The sequence below is a fragment of the Cryptomeria japonica genome, chromosome 8, assembly GCF_030272615.1.
Source record: "Cryptomeria japonica chromosome 8, Sugi_1.0, whole genome shotgun sequence".
Classification (NCBI taxonomy): domain Eukaryota; kingdom Viridiplantae; phylum Streptophyta; class Pinopsida; order Cupressales; family Cupressaceae; genus Cryptomeria; species Cryptomeria japonica.
The window spans coordinates 529,841,952-529,863,794 of NC_081412.1; the positions used below are offsets into that span (position 1 = coordinate 529,841,952).

Sequence of the window (21,843 nt, forward strand, 5' to 3'; positions counted from 1 at the left end):
ATAAGATTGGTTCAATCTCCCCTAATAATCATTCATTCACACAAGCAGATCGTGTATCATCTAGCGGATCGTATTCCTTGATCAGCAAATCAACTATCATCTCCAGCAGTTCGAATTACACATACAGCAAACAGATCGTGTCCTTTCTTGAGACGTGATATATCTATCTTCAGCAGATCACATTTCAGAATATATTCACACAGCAGTGGCTTCATAGACAGCGAGTGGATTGCACTTCACATATACAGCAGATCGTATATATTCCTTACAGTTTGTAGATTGAACAGTGCAATAAATTGTTTAATGCTAGCTTCAAGGAGTGGAGCAGATTCATTGTAAAGACATCTTGTATATCAATAAATATAATAAGGAACTTCTTTGCTGGGTTTTTCACCTTCAAGAGGAAGGTTTTCCCAGGGGAAATTTTGTGCATTTGTGTTTGAATTATCTCTATTTAATCTGATCACTAAAACTTAACATCATAGACCTATTTTTGTTATTAACAAGCATAAAAATGATTTGTTGCTTTCTCTTCTTCTACCCATAGCTCAAAAAAAAAAATCATATTATCTTTAAGGCTTGTTCGGTGGATGGAAAAATAAAAAAATCCATCAACTAACTCCATGGTATAACTTGAGTAGCACATATTCTTACTCAAGAGTGGAGACTAATAATCTTCAAGATGAGAGAAGGTTCTTGTTGATGTGTTTTTTACGCACATGCGAACACAGAATAAAATACCTAGAAGTATCTTATCCTCTCTTGAATAAAATCTCTCAAATGTTGAAGATTAGCTAGGATCGCTTGAAAAGACTCCAAGGTTCATGAATGTAGGGTCACTACATGTAGATAAGCATGGTTGGTTGATGTGATTGCTGGTATCACAAGGGGACTTACGTTGAATTGTCGAATGCTTGAATCACTGGAACTTGATCATCTGATATTGCAATCTTGTGATGCTTTTCTATCCTAAACTAACTTGAGTCGAAAAAAAAAGGGCAAAAGGAAAGGGTTGAGAGAGTCTATTCTAAGACCTAGAATGTAAGAAGATAGGTGAATGATTAGATGGAATCCTACTAAGAGAGGTCTCGCCATCAAACCGAACAATTTGACACAAGCTCAGTGCAATCTTCTAAGGACGTTTCAAAGATGTTTAAATCATTAACATCAAACATTGCTCACCATTCAAGTTAACGCATAAACAATAGATGCATAACAATTTGAATTTAAGCTCATATCACTCCAGTTGACCACACAAGGCACACTTACAATCAGCAAGAGGCTAGTGGTATGGACTAGGCGGATTCCACACAAATGCATTCAATAAATTCCTCCATTCAATCTAATTATTTACCATCTAACATGAAGATCCAACAAGAAACCATGCACGTTGTAAAGAAACAACACACTTCACCATAACTTCAATGAAAATGGAGTTTATTTACAACTTGGGCAACAATTTATGCCTTCTCCTCCTATTCTACTCTAATTGCTATTTGTTATTGAACTATTCTCTATTCACTGTTAACTATTCTCCTCTATTCACTATTGACCTTTACAAATGAAGAGTCTGAGCTTTTATAGAGAGCTCATTTAAAATGAATGGCCAAGATTGAATCTCCATCAATGGCGAAGATTTTACAATGAAACCCTAATTAGGGTTTGTTATAACAAACTCTTCTTAGCCAATCAAAAAATTACATTTAGAGAATGTGGACCAATAGATATTGAGGGTAGGTACATCGGAGTTTGTGCCTTCATATATGAGCTTGATTCATTTAACTTAGACGCGTTGATGTGGACCCCTCGGATTGGTGGAGTAGTGATTGGGATGCCACCTCAATCTTGCACTTTGTAGACTTGATTTGATTCATCATCATGAAGGGATGTTGAGAGATATCTCTTGATACTCAACATTATCCAGTGTGCTTTAAGTGATGATGATGATGAGAAGCAAACTTTGGTTAACTCTTCTGAAACTATCTGCTTCTTCAATCATGTTCGATGTAGGTCTTGTGATGACTTTGGTTGATCCTCCTTCGTTTTTGACATACTTGATGAATGATACAACTGGTTGAATGTAGCTCTTTATTGTACTAACTTCGATTCTTGGACTCCCGAAGGGAATTCAAGATTGTAAAACCTTCTTCCATCATGTAGGTTATCCTTCCTTTATGCTCTAGTGCCTTGAGGTAGTTGGATGATCTCTTCTTTGCAACTTTGATCTCCTCATGTCGTCGGGATGTGATGGGAGTTGAGATTCTTCCTTTCTAAATACCCTTGTGTTTGATGAAGCTTCTTCTTGAACTTGCATAGTGGTGATAGGAAGTATTTGTCATGGCCGAGTCATCCCTCCATCCTTGCTTGTATATCCTGCCTTATGGTGATTGTATGATCTCTCCTTTGCACTCCTGTGATCTCTCCATGTCAATGGGATAGAATGAGAACCTTGAAGATATCCTGCTCTATTGCTTGCAGCTATTGAACATTTGAGTCTTTCAACCTAGTAGCATTTTGAGTCTTCTTCATGCACTTGAGGTGTTCTTGATGCTAATGAAGCTTCTTGAAGACGTCTTCCTTGTCCTTATTCTTGGTGTTGAAATTCCCTCTTTAAGATCCTCACTCCAATCTTCTTCCAGCCTGATCCATTTGATTTCCTTCCTTACCGCCTCCAAAATAAACAAATGGGCATAAAACACATATGATATATAACTTATACAATCCCTTAATTTGACATAATCTCTGATTTCATGTGATTTGCAGGTCTGATAGGTGTTTCTATAGAGGGAATCACTCCTTGGTTTTGAGCAAATTTTGCTATCTCCTTCTTGAGTTCATTTCTTCCTTTGTGAATTTGCTGTTGTTCTGATGAAATTCCCCCCTTTAAAGTGACTGATCTGCTCCAAAATTCGCTGATTGTAGGAGAACTTGCTGTGAATTGGCGTTTAAATGAATGTTCTTGACCTCTCTTATATAAGCACTTAAGGCGAGAGTCATGTCCCTTGATTGCAGGCCGACCTAAGTCTGATAAATAAATTTAATCTTTTCTTTCTAAAGAGGGCCTACTCACCTTAATCTTTGAATTGTTTTAGTGTCAAATGTGTATTGAACCTACCTCTTGATGAATTTCGCTTGGAATAGAGGGCAGTGTACACACTTTGGGGAAAATTCGCTCCAATTAGGGAGCAGTGTACATGACATAAGCAGAATTCGCTCAAATTGATGAGCATTGTACATGGTCTAGGGCAGGTTCACTCAAAATGGAGGGCACTGTATGCTAAAAATTTGCTTCATATGGAGGGCAAAGGACATACCTTAGGTGAAATCTGCTCTGATTTAGGTGCAGGGTACAGTCATGAGCAAAATTCGCTCCAAATTGATGCCAAGGTACATGATTTCAAGGAACTTCGCTCAAATTAGTAAGGTACATACCTTAGCAAATTTACTCAAATTTTGATGTGAGGTACATGGCCTGGAGAAATTCGCTCAAAATCAAGGGCAAGTTACATGGTTTGGAGAAATTCGCTCAAAATCAAGGGCAAGGTACATGTTTGGAGAAATTCGCTCAAAATCAAGGGCAAGGTAAGTGGTTTTATATAGACTCTTCATTCAACCTTTTCACTTGCCTTTACTTCACTCGCTCAAACCTCAAGTCTTTTGGTCACTCCAATGCCAAATTAACCTTCAAAGGAGGCCTTAGGAGGAAATTTTGCTCCAAATTGGGAGCAAGGTACATGGTTTGGAGAAATTCGCTCCATATACTTAGCAAGGTACGGGGTCCAAATGAAAATTTCACTCCATGTCCTTAGCAAGGTACATGGTCTCAATGAAAATTTTAAACTTAATTCCCAAACTTTCTTTCACTTTGTTGAATCATATCCAAGTATTCCAACCATATAAACATGAATCTTATCAGATTTATCCTTAAAGAAGGCTCAAGGAAGAAATTCACTCCCATTTGGGAGCAAGGTACATGTCCTTGCTGAGAATTTGCTCTAATTTGTGAGCAAAGTACATGACCTTGAGCAAATTTCACTTAAACTTTGGGGTGAGGTACATGACCTTGATGTTGCCCCTTAGTTCAATTTGTTCATCCTTCTCTTACCTTGTTGATTTTTGCCTTAAGTTTTCAAATCTTTCCACATGAAAGCATCACCAATTTGACCCTTAAGAGTACTTATGGAGGAAATTCGCTTGGATTCTTGAGCAAGGGACAGGGTCTTAGCAAATTCGCTCCAAATATGGATCAAGGTACATGGTCTCAATGAAAATTTCGCTCCAATTAGGGAGCAAGGTACATGACCTCAGGGAAGACTCTTCACTCAATCCTTTCACCTGACTTTGCTTCATTAGTTCAAACCTCATGATTTTGCCTTCCTAGTGTGTGGATGTGTCAAATTAGCCTTAGGAAAGGCCTTAGAGAGAGAATTTCGCTCCAAAGGATGAGCAAAGGAAGACGTAATCGCTCCTAAAAGGGAGCAAAGGACGAAGTGTGAATTCATGTGAATAAGCAAAGGAAAACTTCATGTACTTAGTCAAATTTTGCCTTTTCAACCTGCAACTGACCTTCCTTACCTACTATGCTCAAATTGACATTACTCGACCTCTTTCCAATCTAAGGTGGATGAAATGAGTCTACCATTGCCTAGCCACCTGAGAAAATGCACCTCTTCAAACGAAAGGCTAATAGCAAAAGGCCCTACAACTACTAACAGCTAAGCTAAGACAACTAATCCTAGAAAGCAAAAAGTGAGGGTCCCTGTTTGCAATGGGGCGATGTGTGAGAACGTCACAACAGTTCTAATACCTAGAAAAACAAGTTACTTATTTCAATTTAATCAGCTTATTTAATTCAAGTACCTGATGAGAGAGCATAAATAACATATTGAAGAAGCATTTTACAGATTAGGTTAAGCTCAATTTTGACAGAGCTGTGAAAAGAAATCCAAGATTAGTAAGAGAAGGAATCTTTCAAGATGATGATGGATGACATCTGTTAATTTTCAATCTGCTTGGAACTAGGTACAAATAACGAGGCCGAGGCAATGGCTCTCTTGGAATAAGACTCACTAAGGGATAGAGATTATGAAAACTTCAAGTGAAAGGAGACTCAATTATTCTGAGCCATTCAAAAGAAGTTCTGCAATCACCAGCAAATAGAATATCATTTATGAAATTAAGATGGAAATAGAATTAGGAGAACACATACCAACATGTTAGGAAGATAGAGAATAAGGTGGCAGATCTAGCGGCCAATTGGGAGCTGGAAAAGTTAGGCTAGATTGTTTAAACTCATCCTTTCCCCTCCATAGCTATAAAGCTAACGTCAAAAGACTCTGCCAAAGCAGTAGAGCTTTTTCTAAAAATCAGCATCACGAAGAGGAAAGAATTGTATAGATAAAATAATGTCTTTATGTGCAATCAGGCTAGATGGCTTAAACTCATCCTTTCCCCTCCGTGGCAATAAAGCTAACCTCAGAAGCTGTGCCAAAACAGAAAGAGGAAGAATTTTATGGATAAAATAATGTCTTTATGTGAAATCAGTAGTGCTTTTGATGATTGAATCAAGCAAACGAGAATGATGCAAGAAGAAAAAATATGATAGGTAAATGATGAAATCCACTAGCTTTTACTTTTTATAGCTTTTTAGGGGAATATGCTGGAGCTGAAGAATGGAGGTTACCCTGTGGGTGGAAAAGTACATGCTTATATTTGATTTGCAAAATTCATGTCATATTTTAATTTTCCAAAATTGGTTAGTTAACACCAACTGGGAGCATCTGGAAGCAAATTTTTCAAGGTCTAGGGTCCCTTAGCCCTAGGATCTTTAGACCAGAAATAATTATACTTGAGTAATTTACTGGGGCAGCTAGTCAAGGGCTAGTTAAGCTTGGCTAGTCAGTGGCTAGTGTACACCAACCTACTTATCCTTTTTCAAATCTATCGATTAATTAATAAGATTAGAATATGACTACTGTTTTCTCATGGTATTCACCTTATGTACTTCAATGTATTCATCTACATAAGGAGCTCTAAATTGTATCTTATCAAATCATCTTTATGGATCACAAAGTGTGATCTGGAACATCAATGACTAAAAATCTATATTTACTCCAGAACTATTTAAATTAATTTATTGACCGGAGAAGCCTCAAATCTCTTGTTTCAGGCATATGTTTGATGTTTACTAATAAAAGCAAGATATAAGCAAGCTTTGACAGGCTTTTTTAACATAAAGATTTCATTCTTAAAAATGGAGAGCTTAACCAAAGGGAAATTTAAATTGAGGGTGAGCGTTCTTCCCTGAAACAAACATAATCAAAAATATCCACAACAATCGTCTAAAATCTTTATGACAAGATAAATATGACATATTACTCAGACAAATGGAAGCAGGAATGCAAACCTTGCAGGCCAAGCACATTCCAACGAGCTATCTTATCAGAACAACTCATCGACAAAGTAGCATCTCCACGTCCAGGTTTTCTCCTCACCATTCCAATAGCTTGCAAAGCATGTACAGAATCCAAATAATTCCCCCTAACATGGTCATCTTCAAATCCAGAAACTTGATGGCTGACATGAATATCCCTATCAATCACAAATTTGCTCCCATTTTGGCTAAAGATATGATCCCCACGGTTCTGCTGTTCTGCAGCACGTGCTTCTTCACATCCAATCCCAACTTCAAGGTGTGCAAGTTTTGCACCAGTCTGTTTCCGAATTAACAAAGATAGTTGTGGTTGCTTTGGAATATCTGATACTTTTGTAGGTTCAATAAATTGGTTTTTTGGAGAATCTTCATTTTGACCTTGAGATTTCTTCATTGAAATGCTCTGCTTATTTTCACGTTTATGCCTCTTTGACTTTTCCTGTGGACTACTCGAGTTTTGGAATGAATTTTGAAGATCAAGTGCATCAGAGTGCAGAAGTTTCATTAAGCATCTTGGAGATATAATGCATGCATCTCCACCTAAATACAAACAACGCAAATTTGAAAAACAGAATTTCAATTAGACAGTTTTTTGTGGTAATGAGTTTTGTTGAGAAACAATCAGATGAATAAAACACATTTGAAAAAATAATTTAACAAAATTTCCCATAAACAACATTCATATAAAAAAGATGACAAGCTTTTTTTTATGTTTTTTTACTAGATGTAAAATATTTTTGTTTTTTCCAATTTCCATGATAACTGTTAAGGTAATGCCAACTATAAGCCATTCATATACTCACAAGGAGGCTGACTGACAAAGAAATGAAGCTGTGCTCCCGACCTTATTTTATATTTTAGACCCCTCCTATCACTTGAAGCCAGTTGAAAAATTGAATCTACTGCAACTTGATTTGTATCTTCCTGATGCCTGGAAGTGCTACTATATATTTTATTAAGACGCTCAATTTCCAAGTAGAAAAACCTGTTGTAGTCAAACATATAGTATTTTTATCAGATTCAGAATCTTCGACTGCTTCACGAATCAAAAGACCTACATAACACTTTGTGTGGCTTCAACAAGCTCTTGGCAAGCCAATTGCATGTCTCCACATTTCTGATCTTTTTCTATATTTTTACTGCTTTTCCATTTTACAACAGTGTGTACTTGAGACAGCTCCTCAGTTCAATGTAAACAAGTAGAACAAATTCATGCAACATTATCAATTTCATAAAATAAAACCATTTTTTCATTAACATTAGAAAACAAATCTGTACAAATCATAGCTACCAACAAAAGGCTAACTGAGAAGTACAATAAGATCATATTGTTTTCTTTGTCACCCTCCCTGTCTCGCACCCATCAAGTATACATAATTGATAATTGCAATGAGATAAAAACTATTGACAACAAATAAATTGAATATTCACTGAATGGGTGAAAGTTAAACCTCTTACTATATCTCCCTTGGGCTAACTGTGAAGGACAATCTACATGCATGTCAGGAATATGATCCTAAAAGCAAGTGCACGGTGAACATAAAATAACCAATAACGGATTGCACATACAGAAAGGCATCTTCAGACATCATCATATCCTACCATAGCATGTCAGCAGTGATGGCTTCAGGGCCTCCATAAGTTTCCATTAAAAACTTAGTCAATCTTGATGGCCATTTTGCGAAGCAGAAAGGCTTTAGTGCTCATCAGATAAACAAGAGACCACCAGCAATAAATTTACTTCGATCAGTAAAAACAGGTAACAATCCCAACACATTAAAGCTCACAACCATTTAATCATATATTGATACATTCAATTTCGACATGGTATCAGCAAGAAAGTTGTCCTCAGGGATTTATCTCTTTATGTTATCACCTAATGAGAAAATGTCCATTTCACAAAATAGAATCAGGTCTAGGTTTCTACTGGGTAGCTTTGGCCATAGAATTCTGATTGCATGTTTTCTCATATACCCATTTCATTCCAGCCCATGTCTTTCCAAAACAATATTACAATAAACAACTCAAATCATAAATTAAGTTGATAGGAAAAATGGCAGCTGAACCATGTTGTGTAGTTGTTTCTAATTCACAATGGAGAATCTTACCGCTTTCTACATGCTTTCAGAGTGTTTTCATTAAGGTCTGGACAGTTTCTTTAAATCACTAAGACCTTGTGATGGTGCATATACTGCAGAGGAAGAAATTATTGCCCAAGACAGCCCAAAAGTTTGTGCTTAAGGAACAACATAGGATAACCCCAAATTATTTTCTGTTTACTTATGTTTTTATTAATGATATTTGAATATGACAAAAGGCCATGATAATTTTAACCAGTTTACACTTGTCAGTTGTCAGGTATTTCATGAGACACACCTACTAAGTCAGTGATTCATAATTGTATGAAAGATAACTGAGAAGTTCATGGGTAGGGAAACACCAGTTTGAAGTATACTGATATTGATGAAAGATTGTCAGAACATAAATGTGCAAAATTGAACAGAAGAATTTTAATGTCTTCATATAAGTTATTGTATGCATAATGTGTTGAAGTTTATGTTGTATTTTAATTTTTTATGTTACTGCACATAACATTTAATGTAACTTATTGTGACAAATCAATTTGTAACTACAACTTGTAGGTAGAAACTGTAGTTTTTTAACATTCTATCAGATTCCTTTCAGTTAAAAAATGTAGCAGCAAGATAGACGACAACATAGACCTGTAAACTTCTCAACTCTCATGTAAGATAACTACAAAGTTCGAGAATACAAGGTGAATATTGGTTAGCAAGTCCTTGTAAACTTGGTAAAATTCCCTTCTAGAACTTACTACCTTGCATCTGAGAGATATAAGAGTCTTGTCCAGGCCTTTTTCCCTAGTCCTTAGTTTCCCCTATGCCTTGCACCCAAATCCCCTCGGCCTCTCTGCAATTATGCTGTTTCATAAAGAGTCTTTTCTCAGCAACCATTCTGCCCTGAATCTAGGAGTTATCATCCTCCTACATGCTTTGATATTGTAACCTATGCTTATGGTGTTAAAGTGTGTTACATCTACAACACCACAAAAATTCATTTGTCTAAAAAGATCTCTTGTGCACCTGACTCCTGGCTTTAATTGTTGATAGTTCATCAAAGACATTCAACACTCCATTGAGTTGATTCCAAGATGATAGCTTCCTAAACTACCTGTTACAGAACAACTATCAAAGAATGTTCAGAGTTGGAAAAACAGGTCAAAATGTTCATGGAGAAGCACAAGATTCAACAGGAATCACCCCTATACTAGTCCCCAAAATGGAAAATGTGGAGAAATTAAATGCAATCTAAACAATCAACAAAATCATCACAAAAACAATTATCATCTGACTTGGGTAATATCTGAGACATTAGCCTATCCATATACATTGTAAAAGATCTTTATAGAGAGTAGCTATCATGCTTTGTGGAAGACCATCAGCCAATGTAACCTTAGAACTAGATGCAATAATACACGCAGCAATTGTATCTCTATGGACTGGCCAACAGTCAGCTCATTAATTTTTCATTGACATTTTGGCTTCTAGCGCATGGGCTTCTTATTCCTGCAGCAGCTATGTGGTGTATGGTCCAAAAATCTTCCACCCAAAAACTGTCACTCTTAGAATGCAATCGTGTAATATCCCACAACACTACATCCAACTGTAATTTGTAATCCATCCTATGTAGATGAAAAAATGTTGCAGTATCATCACTGTGATCTTCTGCAACCCTATAATAGAAAAAAGGCTTAGTTAGCATCTATTTTAGGCTCACCTTATCACAGAAATTACAGTTTAATTGTGACTACAAATGCTACACTTGAGCTCACTGCTAACCTGATAACAATGTATTTCAAACAGTAAGCACAAGCAACTATGCACGATAAGACAGCTTCATATTTAACCATTTTTCATAAGTACCTCTCCACCTTATTGGGTAGACCACAATTTGAATGACAAGGGGGTATTCTTTAAAGAACTTGATGAAATATGTCATAAATGTAATGACTTCTCATGGAAGTGATATTGAGAAGACTTAGAACCTATAGATCAACTCCCACAAAAATTAAAATCTAATTAGAATGCCCACACAATTGCATCCCAGAGGGCTTGTTGTAATGTCCCCTTCTTGCACATGAACAATTTGAGGTTTCCATTAGCCTATTCCCAAATCCCCATAGAGTAAGTGTATATGGTTAGGGGACTCAGTGTTTTGAGGAGAGCTATAAAAGGTGTCTTCAGTGTATTCTGGCAGAGTTTCTATTTTTAGCATATGACTATTTTTAGTAAGTGCTATTTTTAGCACTAGGTCTTGGCTTCTATCTCCTCTCAGTTCAGAGTAAAATGCCTTCCAGTTCAGTGCCTTAGTGAGTTCTAACATTTACAGGATAATATTTGATTGATTTCACTCAAGTGTTCTTTTATAAAGTCACTTTATAACTTAGTTACTTAAGTGAAATGTGATGTGTTTATAAAGTGTTCCCCCTATTACTACGCCTAGGAAAGAGGGTCACTTTAAGTTGTTTGTAAAAAGCAAGTTAGAATCCACAAGTGACGCAAAGGCAAGGTGGGGTTTTAATAATTTAAAAGATTTATATTTTGCAAGGTGATGCCAAGACAAGGGAATGAATAAAGTGTTTTTAAAAGTTTAATTTTGAGAGCTCCAAAGGGGTCGAACTTGAAGGGGAAATTTCATGATATTTCAAAAGGTGAAATGAGAGGGAAATGGACTCAAATTCAAATGTGTGTTGCCCTATTTCTTCCCTCTTCTTATATATTTGAGTGTGAGCTCTCATTTGCAGATACAAGATTTGACAACATTAGTCGATGCTAGAGGAATGAGCTCTAAGAGTTCTTTTGTTGGTTGAGGAAAAAAACCCTCTTCTTGGTTGCTGATTTTGATGGTGAAACATCCACCCTAGCTGGTTGTTGTGCTTGGTTTGAGATTGATAGTGATTTTGGATTCATTTGGTGATATGGGTTTGAAGATGTTGAAGATTTATGAGGTTTTCTGATATGGGTATTGTTGTGAGGTATTCACACATCGCCCCATTGCAAATGGGGACCCCCACTTTTTGCTTTCTCGGTTGTGTTAGAGTCTTTGCTATTAGTCTTTGCATTGAAGGGATAGAGTTTCTCAAGTATCTAGAGGGCCATCATGTCGGGTTGGTCTCCTGAGTGGAGTGAAGTAAGTCATCAAGCATGTGGCAAGAATGATTTATGGGTGAAAGACTTGAGGATTGAACAAACTAAGCAAAGTCAGGTGAAAGGACTAAGTCAAGAGTCTTTCCTAAGGATGCATACCTTGCTCCCTCGCTGGAGCGAAATTTACCCAAGTACCTTGACCCCGTACCTTGCTAAGGACATAGACTCATGTACCTTGCAAAGGTCCTAGAACGAAATTTTGATGTCATGTCCTTGCCAAGGTCCTAGAGCAAAAATTTCACCAAGGGCATGTGCCTTCCAAAGGTCACAGAGCGAATTTCCTCTATAGGTGTTCTTAAGGGTCGAATTGATGATGCTTTCATGTGGAAGGATTGGGAAACTTAAGGTCAAAACCAACCAAGTGAGAGAAAATTTTGATTAAGGTCATGTACCTTCCTTAGGATCAAGAGCGAATTTCTCCAAGTGAAGCCCTAGAATGAATTTTGAGTTATGTCCTTGGAGAGGTCATGGAGCGAAAATTTCTCACCTTGACCCTGTCCTTGCTAAGGTCATAGAGCGAATTTCTTACTTGACCTTGCCCTTGCTAAGGTCCTAGAGCGAACTTGTTTCATGTCCTTGGAGCAGTCCTAGAGCAAATGTCCAAGTCATGTCCTTCCAAAGGTCCTAGAGCAAATTTCCAAGTCATGTACCTTGCCTCAAACTTGGAGCGAATTTTCATCTTAAGACCATGTACCTTGGCCACCAAATAGAGAGAACTTTTCCACCTTGACCTTGTCCTTCCTAAGGTCCTAGAGCGAACTTTTTCATGTACCTTCCAAAGGTCCCAGAGCGAAAATCTCCACAAGGTCATGTACCTTGTCAAGGACATGGAGCAAATTTCTTACCTTGGACCTTGTCCTTCCAAAGGACATAGAGCGAATTTCTTTCTAAGGTCATGTACCTTGCAAAGGAAATGGATCGAATTTATTACTTGGAACATGTACCTTACAGAGGATCTAGAGCGAATTTTTGCTAAGGTCATGTATTTACCTTGTTGATGGTCTAGAACAAAATTTGGAGTGTACCTTGTCAAGGACATTGAGCGAAATTATTCCTAAGGTCTTTTTGAAGGCTAATTCAGCATTAAAGCGACTAAAACACTTAAGGTTTGAGTAAAGTAAAGGCAAGTGTAAGAGGTTGAATGATAAGTATACACCAAACCATGTCCTTTGCTCTTAATTTGAAGCAAAATTTTCATGTACCTTTCCCATGATTTAGACCGAAATTCTTTGGAGATATGTACAGTGCCTCCTAATTTGACCTAATTGCACCTATAGCATGAACTTTTGATTAAATCTAGTGAAAAATCACATGAAATCAGAATGAGAGATCAAGTCAAAATAAGAGTATGAAAAGGTTATTAATCATGTGTGTTGATGCTTATTTGTTTATTTTGCAGAAAATGAGCAAAGAAATGAAGAGGATCATGTTGGAGGAAGATCAAAATAAGTGTCCTAAAGAGAAAATGTCAACATCAAGATCAAGCTGCAAGGAAGATATCTACACCAGCAAGCAAAGGGAATGCTTCATCTACAAGCACAAAATACTTAAGAGGAATCTTGATTCTCGCCACACTATGGAGGCATGAAGAGATCAAAGGAGTGTTAAGGAGAAGTCATACAATCACTCCAAGGCAAACAAGCGAGGATGGAAGGACTTAGTTGCATCAATAATTCTCATCACCACTACTTTGAGCGAGCTAGATAATGTTGAGTATCAAGAGATATCTCTCAACATCCCTTCATGGTGATGAATCAAATCAAGCCTACAAAGTGCGAGTTGAAGTGGCATCCTAGTCATCATCCCAGTCACCATTCACCAATCAGAGAGGTCCACATCGGCGTGTCTTGATTCAATGAATCTAATTCATACATGGATGCACAAACTCTGATGTACCTACCCCTGATATCTATTGGTCCACACTCACTGAATGTAATTTTCTCATTGGCTAAGGAGAGTTTGTTGTAAAAAACCCTAATTAGGGTTTCATTGTAAAATCTTAGCCATTGATGGAGAATCAATCCTGGCCCTTCATTGTAAATGAGCTCTCTATATAAAGCTCAAACTCTTCATTTGTAAAGGTTAATAGCAATAGCGAATAGTTAGCTAATAGTGATTAGAATAGAATAGCAATTAGAATAGAAGTTAGATTAGGATAAGGCAAAGATTGTTGTCAAATCCTTGTTGTAAAGAACAATTGATTTCATTGAAGTTATGGTAAATTTGATTTGTTATTTCAACAACTCGCATGGTCTTTGTTTCTCAATTTATTTTTATGTGGATTAGATTGAATGGAAGAAATTGTTGAATGAATTTGTGTGGAATTCGTTTTGTCCATACCACTAGCCTCTTGCTGATTAAGTGTGCCTTGCGTGGTCAACTGGAGTGATATGAGCTTAACTTCGAATCGTTATACATCCATTTCTTATGCATTAACTTGAATGGTGATCAATGTTGATGGTAATGATTTGAACATCTTTGAAACGTCCTTAGAAGATTGCACTGAGCTTGTGTCAAATTGTTTAAGTCAATGGGGAGACCTTGCCCAGTAGGATTCCAGCTAATCATTCAACTATCTTCTTACATTCTAGGTCTTAGAATAGACTCTCTCAACCCTTTCCTTTTGCCCTTTTTTCAATTCAAGTTAGTCTACGACAAAAAGCATCACTATATTGCAATATCAGATGATCTAAGTTCCAGCAAATCAAGCATTCAGGCATTTAAAAGTAAGTCCCCTTGTGATTCTAGCATAATCACATCAAACCAATGAGCTTATCCACACATAGTGACCCTACATTCATGAACCTTGAAGTCTTCTCAAGTGATCCTTAAGCTAATCTTCAGCATTTGAGAGATTTTGTTCAAGAGAGGATAAGATACTTTTGGGTATTTTATTCTGTATTCGCATGTGCATAAAAAACACATCAACAGGTATCTAGTTTTTGGTGTGGTGTGAGCTCTCTTGGAGTGTTGTTCAAGTTTAGTGATTGGTGTCTTTTCAATGTGCTGGTGTGCTTTTTCAGAGATACTGGATATCATAGCTCTGCTCATAACTCAGGGGAGTGATAGATTTCATTATGGGTATTTGTTCATTGTATTCCTCATTGCTGGGTGCCACCTTTTGACTACTTGCAGATTTTGGTGAAGGAATGATTTATCTAGTCAAATTGCCCCTCTAGGCTGGGCGCCATATCTCATTTGGCATGTGGGTTTTGCTGGTCACTCCAATGTGCACCTTTGGTGTGGTTTTCTTTGGGTTTTAAATCTGCATTTCATTACCTGTTGGTGCTAAGTCATTTGGAGGAGTTTGGAGAAGTTTTCTGTTCACTTGAAGGTCTGAAAATATACTTCTTGGCTTTGTAATCAGATCTGCAATTTAATTCAAGTCTGATTTCAGTTTAAAGCTTAAGGCTTTCTGATTTTGTAATGGAGATAAATATGGTTTAATGCAAATGGATTGTCTATTCTCTTTCATTGCAATGTTTATTCAATGTATGCAACAAACATGGTGAGTGAACTTGAAACACAAAACACTTTCTGCATCTCCATCTTATTCCATCAAACAAACTCAAAAAAAAATCAAGGGTGAACACTTCAGTGGTATTAGAGCAAACCTTTCCTGCCAGCCTGTGTTTAAACTTTAGACAGCTACATTCAGCCGCATACCTTCTATGAGTGAAAGAGAACAGAGATATTTCAACAGGGAACAAAGGAAAGCTCGTTGGTAGCCCCCATAGGTTCCAGACGATGAGACAGTTTCAGGTGTTCTTGGGATTCATCAGAACACTACAGGGAACTTGACTGAGAAAGATAAGGGATGAACTAGTTCTGTTAGCCCAAACTCTAGAATTGAGAAGTTTGATACCATGATGGACATGATGGCACAGCTCTTGGGTAAGATTGGACAAAGTTTACCACAAAATAACACATGGGACAATCAGAACAATTCACAAGGCAGCCAAATACAAGGTGGAGACAGTAGTTCCACAAATCAGCAGAATAACAGTGAGAGGCAGCCTATAGCAGCAGGGTCAAACACCATACCTAGGCCCTTCCAAACTACTTTTATACATAGAGATGCTTTACAGGTTGCTCATGAGACTCCTCTACTATTGGTGGATGAGTTACAGAATGCCTAGGCTGAGTATGAAACCCTTCCTAAAGCTCTTAAAAACAATTTAACCTTCAATTAAGAAGAAGAGGGGTGGTGGAAGAGCTGATCACAGAGGACCAACAATTTAGAGAGACCTACAGCAGGCATTAGACAAGGTGACACTAGCTCATTTTGATGGTAGTAATAAGTGCACAACTAGAGTTTTGGTGCAGAAGTTGGACAACTACCTAGCACTTAGACCTATGGTTAAGCATGAGACAATTAAGTTTGCCACTTTGCATTTAGATGAAGTTGTGCATGAGTGGTGGTACCATGGCCTTATTACCTTGGGTAACAGATCTATCACTACTTATGATGAGTTTACTAATTAACTCATTAAGAGATTTGACAAGAAAGATCCTGAGTTGCACTTTAGAGAGTTAACAGAGTTGAAACAGAATGGCACAGTGGATGCTTACATAGCAGATTTTCAGAGGCTTTTAGTTATAGTTTTTGGATTACAGAAGGAGATTGGTAGTCTTGTTTAGTGAGGGACTCATGGAACCACTTAAGAGGTAGATTAAGACATTTGATCCTCCATCCTTGCATGAAGCTATGAAGAAGGCAAGGAGTATGGAGTGGGCTACCCTGAAATCAAAAGTTCAGTCCAAGATTTTCTCAAATAAGAAAGATAAAAAACATTTCACAAAAGACTCCAATCAAGAAAAAAATCAGTCACAAGACTTGATAGTGAAGCACTTAATGACCTAAGAAAAAAGAATTTATGCTTCTCATGCAAGGAGCCTTGGAACCCAAGACATAAGTGTGCAATTACAAGAAAGGTGAGTAAGATAGAATACTATTCAACAGAGGAATCTTCATCAGAAAAATTGGACCAGCAATCTGATTTGGATGAAAAACAGGAAGAAGAGACATTGAAAGAGCCTAGAAAGGGTGACAAGAATGATGGGAAGCTTGCCCAACTCCATAGTTTCCAAAAGAATGAGTCCCTAGCATTCGAGGAGTACTAGGTGGACAGCAATTGATTGCTTTGATAGATACAGGTGCCACTCATAATTTCATAGATGAGGGACTTGTAGCACATAGGTGACTTCAGACACATGAGATAGATGGTTTCACTATTACTTGCACCAAGATGATTCCATAGTTGAGTATACAATTGGGGCACTATGAAGTCAAGGATGACTTCTATGTGGTGAGCATTGGAGATACAATGCAATGTTGGGGACACAATGGCTACAATCACTTGGTGAGATCACTCTTAAATTTCAGACCACTGAGCTGAAATTCAAATTAATGAGTAGGAATGTGATCTTGAGGGGAATATCTGATGGAGGGCCACATGTAGTATCCTTCAGATGCATGGTGAGGCTTTTCAAGCATGATCAAGTAGAGTGGGCAATAGGGTGTATTATTATGCCCACAGTTCCAAAAGAGGAGAAGAGATCATATCCTCTTGACATTTAGGTTTTGTTTTCCAAGCAAAGCAACCTTTTCAGTAGCATTCCTCCAAGTAGGCCTCCTGATAGGGGCATTGAGCATGCAATTGAGTTAGAGAAGGGAGCTAAACCAATTATAACCACACCTTATAGGCACCCTAAGAGGCACAAGGATGAGATAGGGAAAGCAATGAAGGAGCTTTTAGATATGGGACATATTAGATAGAGAAGGAGTCTATTTGCAACTTCAGTTGTGTTGGTGAAGAAGAAGGATGGGACCATGGCATTGAATAAGAAAACCATTAAGAACAGGTACCCCATCCCACGAATAGATGAGCTCATTGATGAGCTACATGGATCAGTGAATTTTTCTAAGATAGACTTGAGATCAAGATACCATCGGAACGAGTTTAGAGAAGAGGATATAGAAAAAACAGAATTCAGATGTCACATTGGCCATTTTGACTTCCTTGTCATGCCCTTTGGTTTGACTAATGCACCTGCTACATTTTAGTCATGCATGAATAGGATATTCAGTAAGCAATTATGTATGTTTGATCTTCTTTGATGATAGACTTATTTTCAGCAGGTCATGGGAAAAGCACAAAGACATTTGGATGAGATTTAGGGTATCCTTGAGAGTGAGTTTTTGTTTGCTAAGGGGTCCAAGTGTGAATTTGGGATGACAGAATTATTATATCTTAGGCACATAATCAGCTCTAAGGGAGTTGGAGTAGATCCTAAGAAAATCAAAGTTATACTTGAGTTGCCTCCACCTACTAATCTCACAAAGTTGGAAGGTTTCTTTGGGCTATGTGGCTTCTATAGGAGGTTTGTTAAGGTATTTTCACAATTGACTGCCCCACTTACAGATGAAACTAAAAAGGGAGCTTTTGTTTGGTCTGAATCAGCACAGCAATCATTTGATCAATTCAAGCGTTTGATGAGCACAAGTCCTATATTAGCCATTCCAAATTTTACTAAGCCATTTGAGCTTGAGTGTGATGCATCAAGTGAAGGTATTGGGGCTGTCCTAATGCATAACAAACACCCAATTGCATTCGAGAGTAGGAAGTTGAGAGAAAGTGAGAAAGGCTACTCCATCTATTGCAAGGAAATGTTAGCCATTAAGCATGTCGTAGCCAAATTCAGACAATACCTTGTTGGAGGGAGGTTCATTGTTAAAACAGATCACAATAGTCTTAAATACTTCCTAAATTGAACAAACCTCAATGATAGGCAACAAAAATGGGTTAGCAAACTCCAAGCCTATGATTTTAAATAAAATATGTCAGGGGGAAGAGGAATATAATGGTTGATGCATTGTCAAGAAGGACAAAATTATGTTCATTTTCAACGATAACAGAAGATTGGAAGGAGCAAATACAAGCCGAATATGCAAAGAATGCCCTTGCCAATAGTATTCTAGATGGTTCCTTGCAAGATGAAAGGTAGAAGGTAAGGGATAATCTCGTTTACTACAAGAAAAGATTATTGCTTGTTCCTGAATCCAAGCTTAAAATGAAGATTTTTAAGACATTTAATGGCATTCCTATGGCTCGCCAACCTGGATATTGCAAGATATACAAGCAGATTGTGATGTCCCCTTTCTGAAATAGGATCTAATAATAAATAATAATAAAATTAAAATATAAAAATATATATATATAATAATATTAAATGAATGGTCAAGACGCATGCAAAGAAGAGTTGTGACTTCCTCAAATATGAAACGTAAAAGGGGGTAGAGTACATTTGAAAGGGGATATGGAGGAAGGAAGAAAGAATGGAACATAGGGATTAAGAAAGGATTAATGGAAGAAGAAAGGAGTGGGAAGAAAATAAGGAAGTGACTTTTCAAGGGCATAAATGATGAAGGGTTGTACCCTTTCAAAGGGTGGTAATTGTGAAAGGTTTTGACTTTTTCAAAGGGTGGTAATTGTGAAAGGTTGTGACCCTTACAAAGGGAAGACATGATGAAGAGGTGTGACTCTCCCTCACATTGGAAGATATAAAGGGAAGAAGGTTTCATTTCAGGAGGATATCCAAGAGTAATCAATTTGGACAATAATTTAATATTCTCGAAAGGCAGCAATAGCAGGTGGTGACTCAATTTGTATGAAAGGTGGTGACCCTTTCACCAAAAAAGCATAAAGGAGAAATCATTCCAAGCATTCAAGGATGAGTTATCAACCACCACTCATGAATCCGCAAAAGCAATCATTAATTATCAAATCAAGAAAACAATCAATCCGCAAATCACTCTATTAAATCAGCATTCACTCAAATCATCATTCACCAATATATCAAACGAGCATTCATTACATCATTACTTGTCAATAATTTAATCATCAATCACTGAATCATCACTCACCAATTCCTCAAATCATACAATCAAAGGAATTCAATCAATCAATCAATCAATCATTCATACAAATATCAATCATTCAACAACAATCCATCAATTAAGTGAAATTGAAGGATCGAGTGGAAATCAAATAAGAATTCTTATTCTGAGTTTAATTCAGAAAAGTGCAGCAATCTATAATATTCTGAAAAAATGATTTCCAGCTCTAGGTCAATTTTCCACTTTGATTCCAAAGTTGAAACACAAAATCCACGTTTGAAACATGGAATTCAAGCTTGAGATGTTAAAATCCAGAATTGAAATGTGGATTGTTTAAAATCTTCATTTGAGGTGTGGAAATCTAAAATTGAAATATATAATCCTAAGTTCAAATAAGGAATTTCAAAGTTAAAATGTAAAATCCAGAGTTGAAGTAAGGAATTCCTGAGTTGAAATTGAAAATCCATCAAGAATCCCTCTCTAAGAGGTAATTGCGCTCAAAATCCTTGGATTGGTATAATTAGCGCTTGATAGTCCTTGTCACCCTTCAATTTGCGCTCACCAATCCTTGGATCAGTGAAAATCCCGCCCCAAATTCCTTATTGAAGCTCAAAACCTGCTTGGAAATCCATAACAAGCCTGGAAATGCGCCCTAAAGTCCTTGGTCAGCCTTGAAATGCGCTCATTAGTCCTTGGACAACCCTCAAACCCGCCTTCTTGTCATTAAGTAACCATGAAACCTGCTCATTTGTCCTTGTACTAGTGAAAAATCACTCAATAGTCCCTATCAACCTCTAAATTGTGCCTTCTAGTCCTAGAACATCAATCAAATGGGCTTAGAAGTCCTTAGTCACCCTTCACATGCACCATAAGTCCTTGTATAAATAGGAATCACACCTAGGATGAGTACAATCCATAGAGGAGGCTGACCTTGAAAAGGGGGTTTGAAATGATTTAAATTTGAAGATGGTTTGAAGGTTTTGGAGGGAAACAAACTAAAATTATCCTCTTAGCCGACCCCCTTTTGTCAAGTGTGAACCTGCCCCATTAACGCATATAAAGGGGAAGGAATCAAGAAACCATTTCCACATCCATTCCAGTTCAATTCAGAATAATCCAAGGCAGAATCAAGCGAATTCCAATCAGAACCAAACGAATTCCAGCAGAGGAGAGGGTAAGTCGGACCTGAAAGAAGGTGAATCAGACCTAAAACAAGTTTAAGGGGCAAGAGGAAACATCACAAAACCTCAAGTGAATTTGTTCAAGATCAATTTCCAACCGTTTTCCAGATGTGAAAAGGCATCATTTCCAGAATTTTCAAGTTATTCCAAACTGTTAGAGACAAAATCAGAATGTATTAAGACACATTTATCTAGAAAATTGTGTGAAAAAGGTGAACAGCAAGGGTTTAAAAGGGCTTGCTTTACAATTTCACAATTGAAGATTGATTTGTCAACATAAATTAGAAGTGCAAGGTCTCAAATTCTCATTTTATCATAGTTTCTTGCAATTTACTTACATAGGATGGCATTCACAAGTATAATCCAAGGTATTTTGTTTTCCTCTTTTCAGGATATCCAAGGATGAAGAAAGACAGTACAGCATGGAGAAAGATATAATAACAACATCAAGATTCACAACAAGGAGGACAACATGAAAGAGGACTAGCTCAAGATATTCAAGTTCAAAGAAAGCAAATGAAGCAACTTGGAAGGCAACAATGTGAAGGAAGACAACATCAAGACTCACACTTCAAGAAGATATTCAAGAAAGTGACAAAGAAGAATTGCTCTGTAATGGAGGAAAATGATTGGAAGATCAAGGAGATCCAAGATATCAAAAAGTAGATAGTGAAGCATGAAGATGGAATGTGAAAGGAGAAGACAAGGAAAGCCTTGTGAAGTTTCAAAAGAGTTAATCAAAGTTAGAAACTCATCCAACGGAGATATTGTTGTGACATTTTCACACATCACCCCATTGCAAATGGGGACCCCCACTTTTTTCCACTTTCTAGGTTAGTTGTCTAGTGGTGTCTTTAGCTATTAACCTTTTACTTGTAGGAGGTGCAATGCCCCAAGTTGTCGGGAAGTAATAAGTCATGTCTGTCTCTTTAAGTGGAATTGAGTTAGTTAGCTCTCAAGGCTTAGGAAATGAATGATTTGTGATGATCATTTCATTTGATCATCATCATCATGTGCCTTCAAAATCAGAGATGGTTTGAGTCTTAAGTATGGAGAGCTGTCAAAGAGAATGGAATGCTTGAGAAGAGGGGGGTTAGGGCATAG

General features: G+C 37.3%; 1 protein-coding gene across 14 annotated transcripts in view; it reads right to left on the reverse strand.

The window, feature by feature from the left end:
* LOC131055414 (tRNA-specific adenosine deaminase TAD1) overlaps positions 1-21,843 on the reverse strand; it is a 110,036-nt gene that overhangs the window by 71,144 nt on the left and 17,049 nt on the right. For all 14 annotated transcript variants that reach the window (XM_057989883.2, XM_057989886.2, XM_057989888.2 and 11 more), the window contains exons 3-4: positions 7,237-7,418; positions 6,407-6,973 (exon numbers count right to left, since the gene is read on the reverse strand). In XM_057989883.2, the coding sequence (XP_057845866.1) occupies positions 6,407-6,973; positions 7,237-7,418 (749 nt within the window). The remainder of the gene's footprint in view (positions 1-6,406; positions 6,974-7,236; positions 7,419-21,843) is intronic.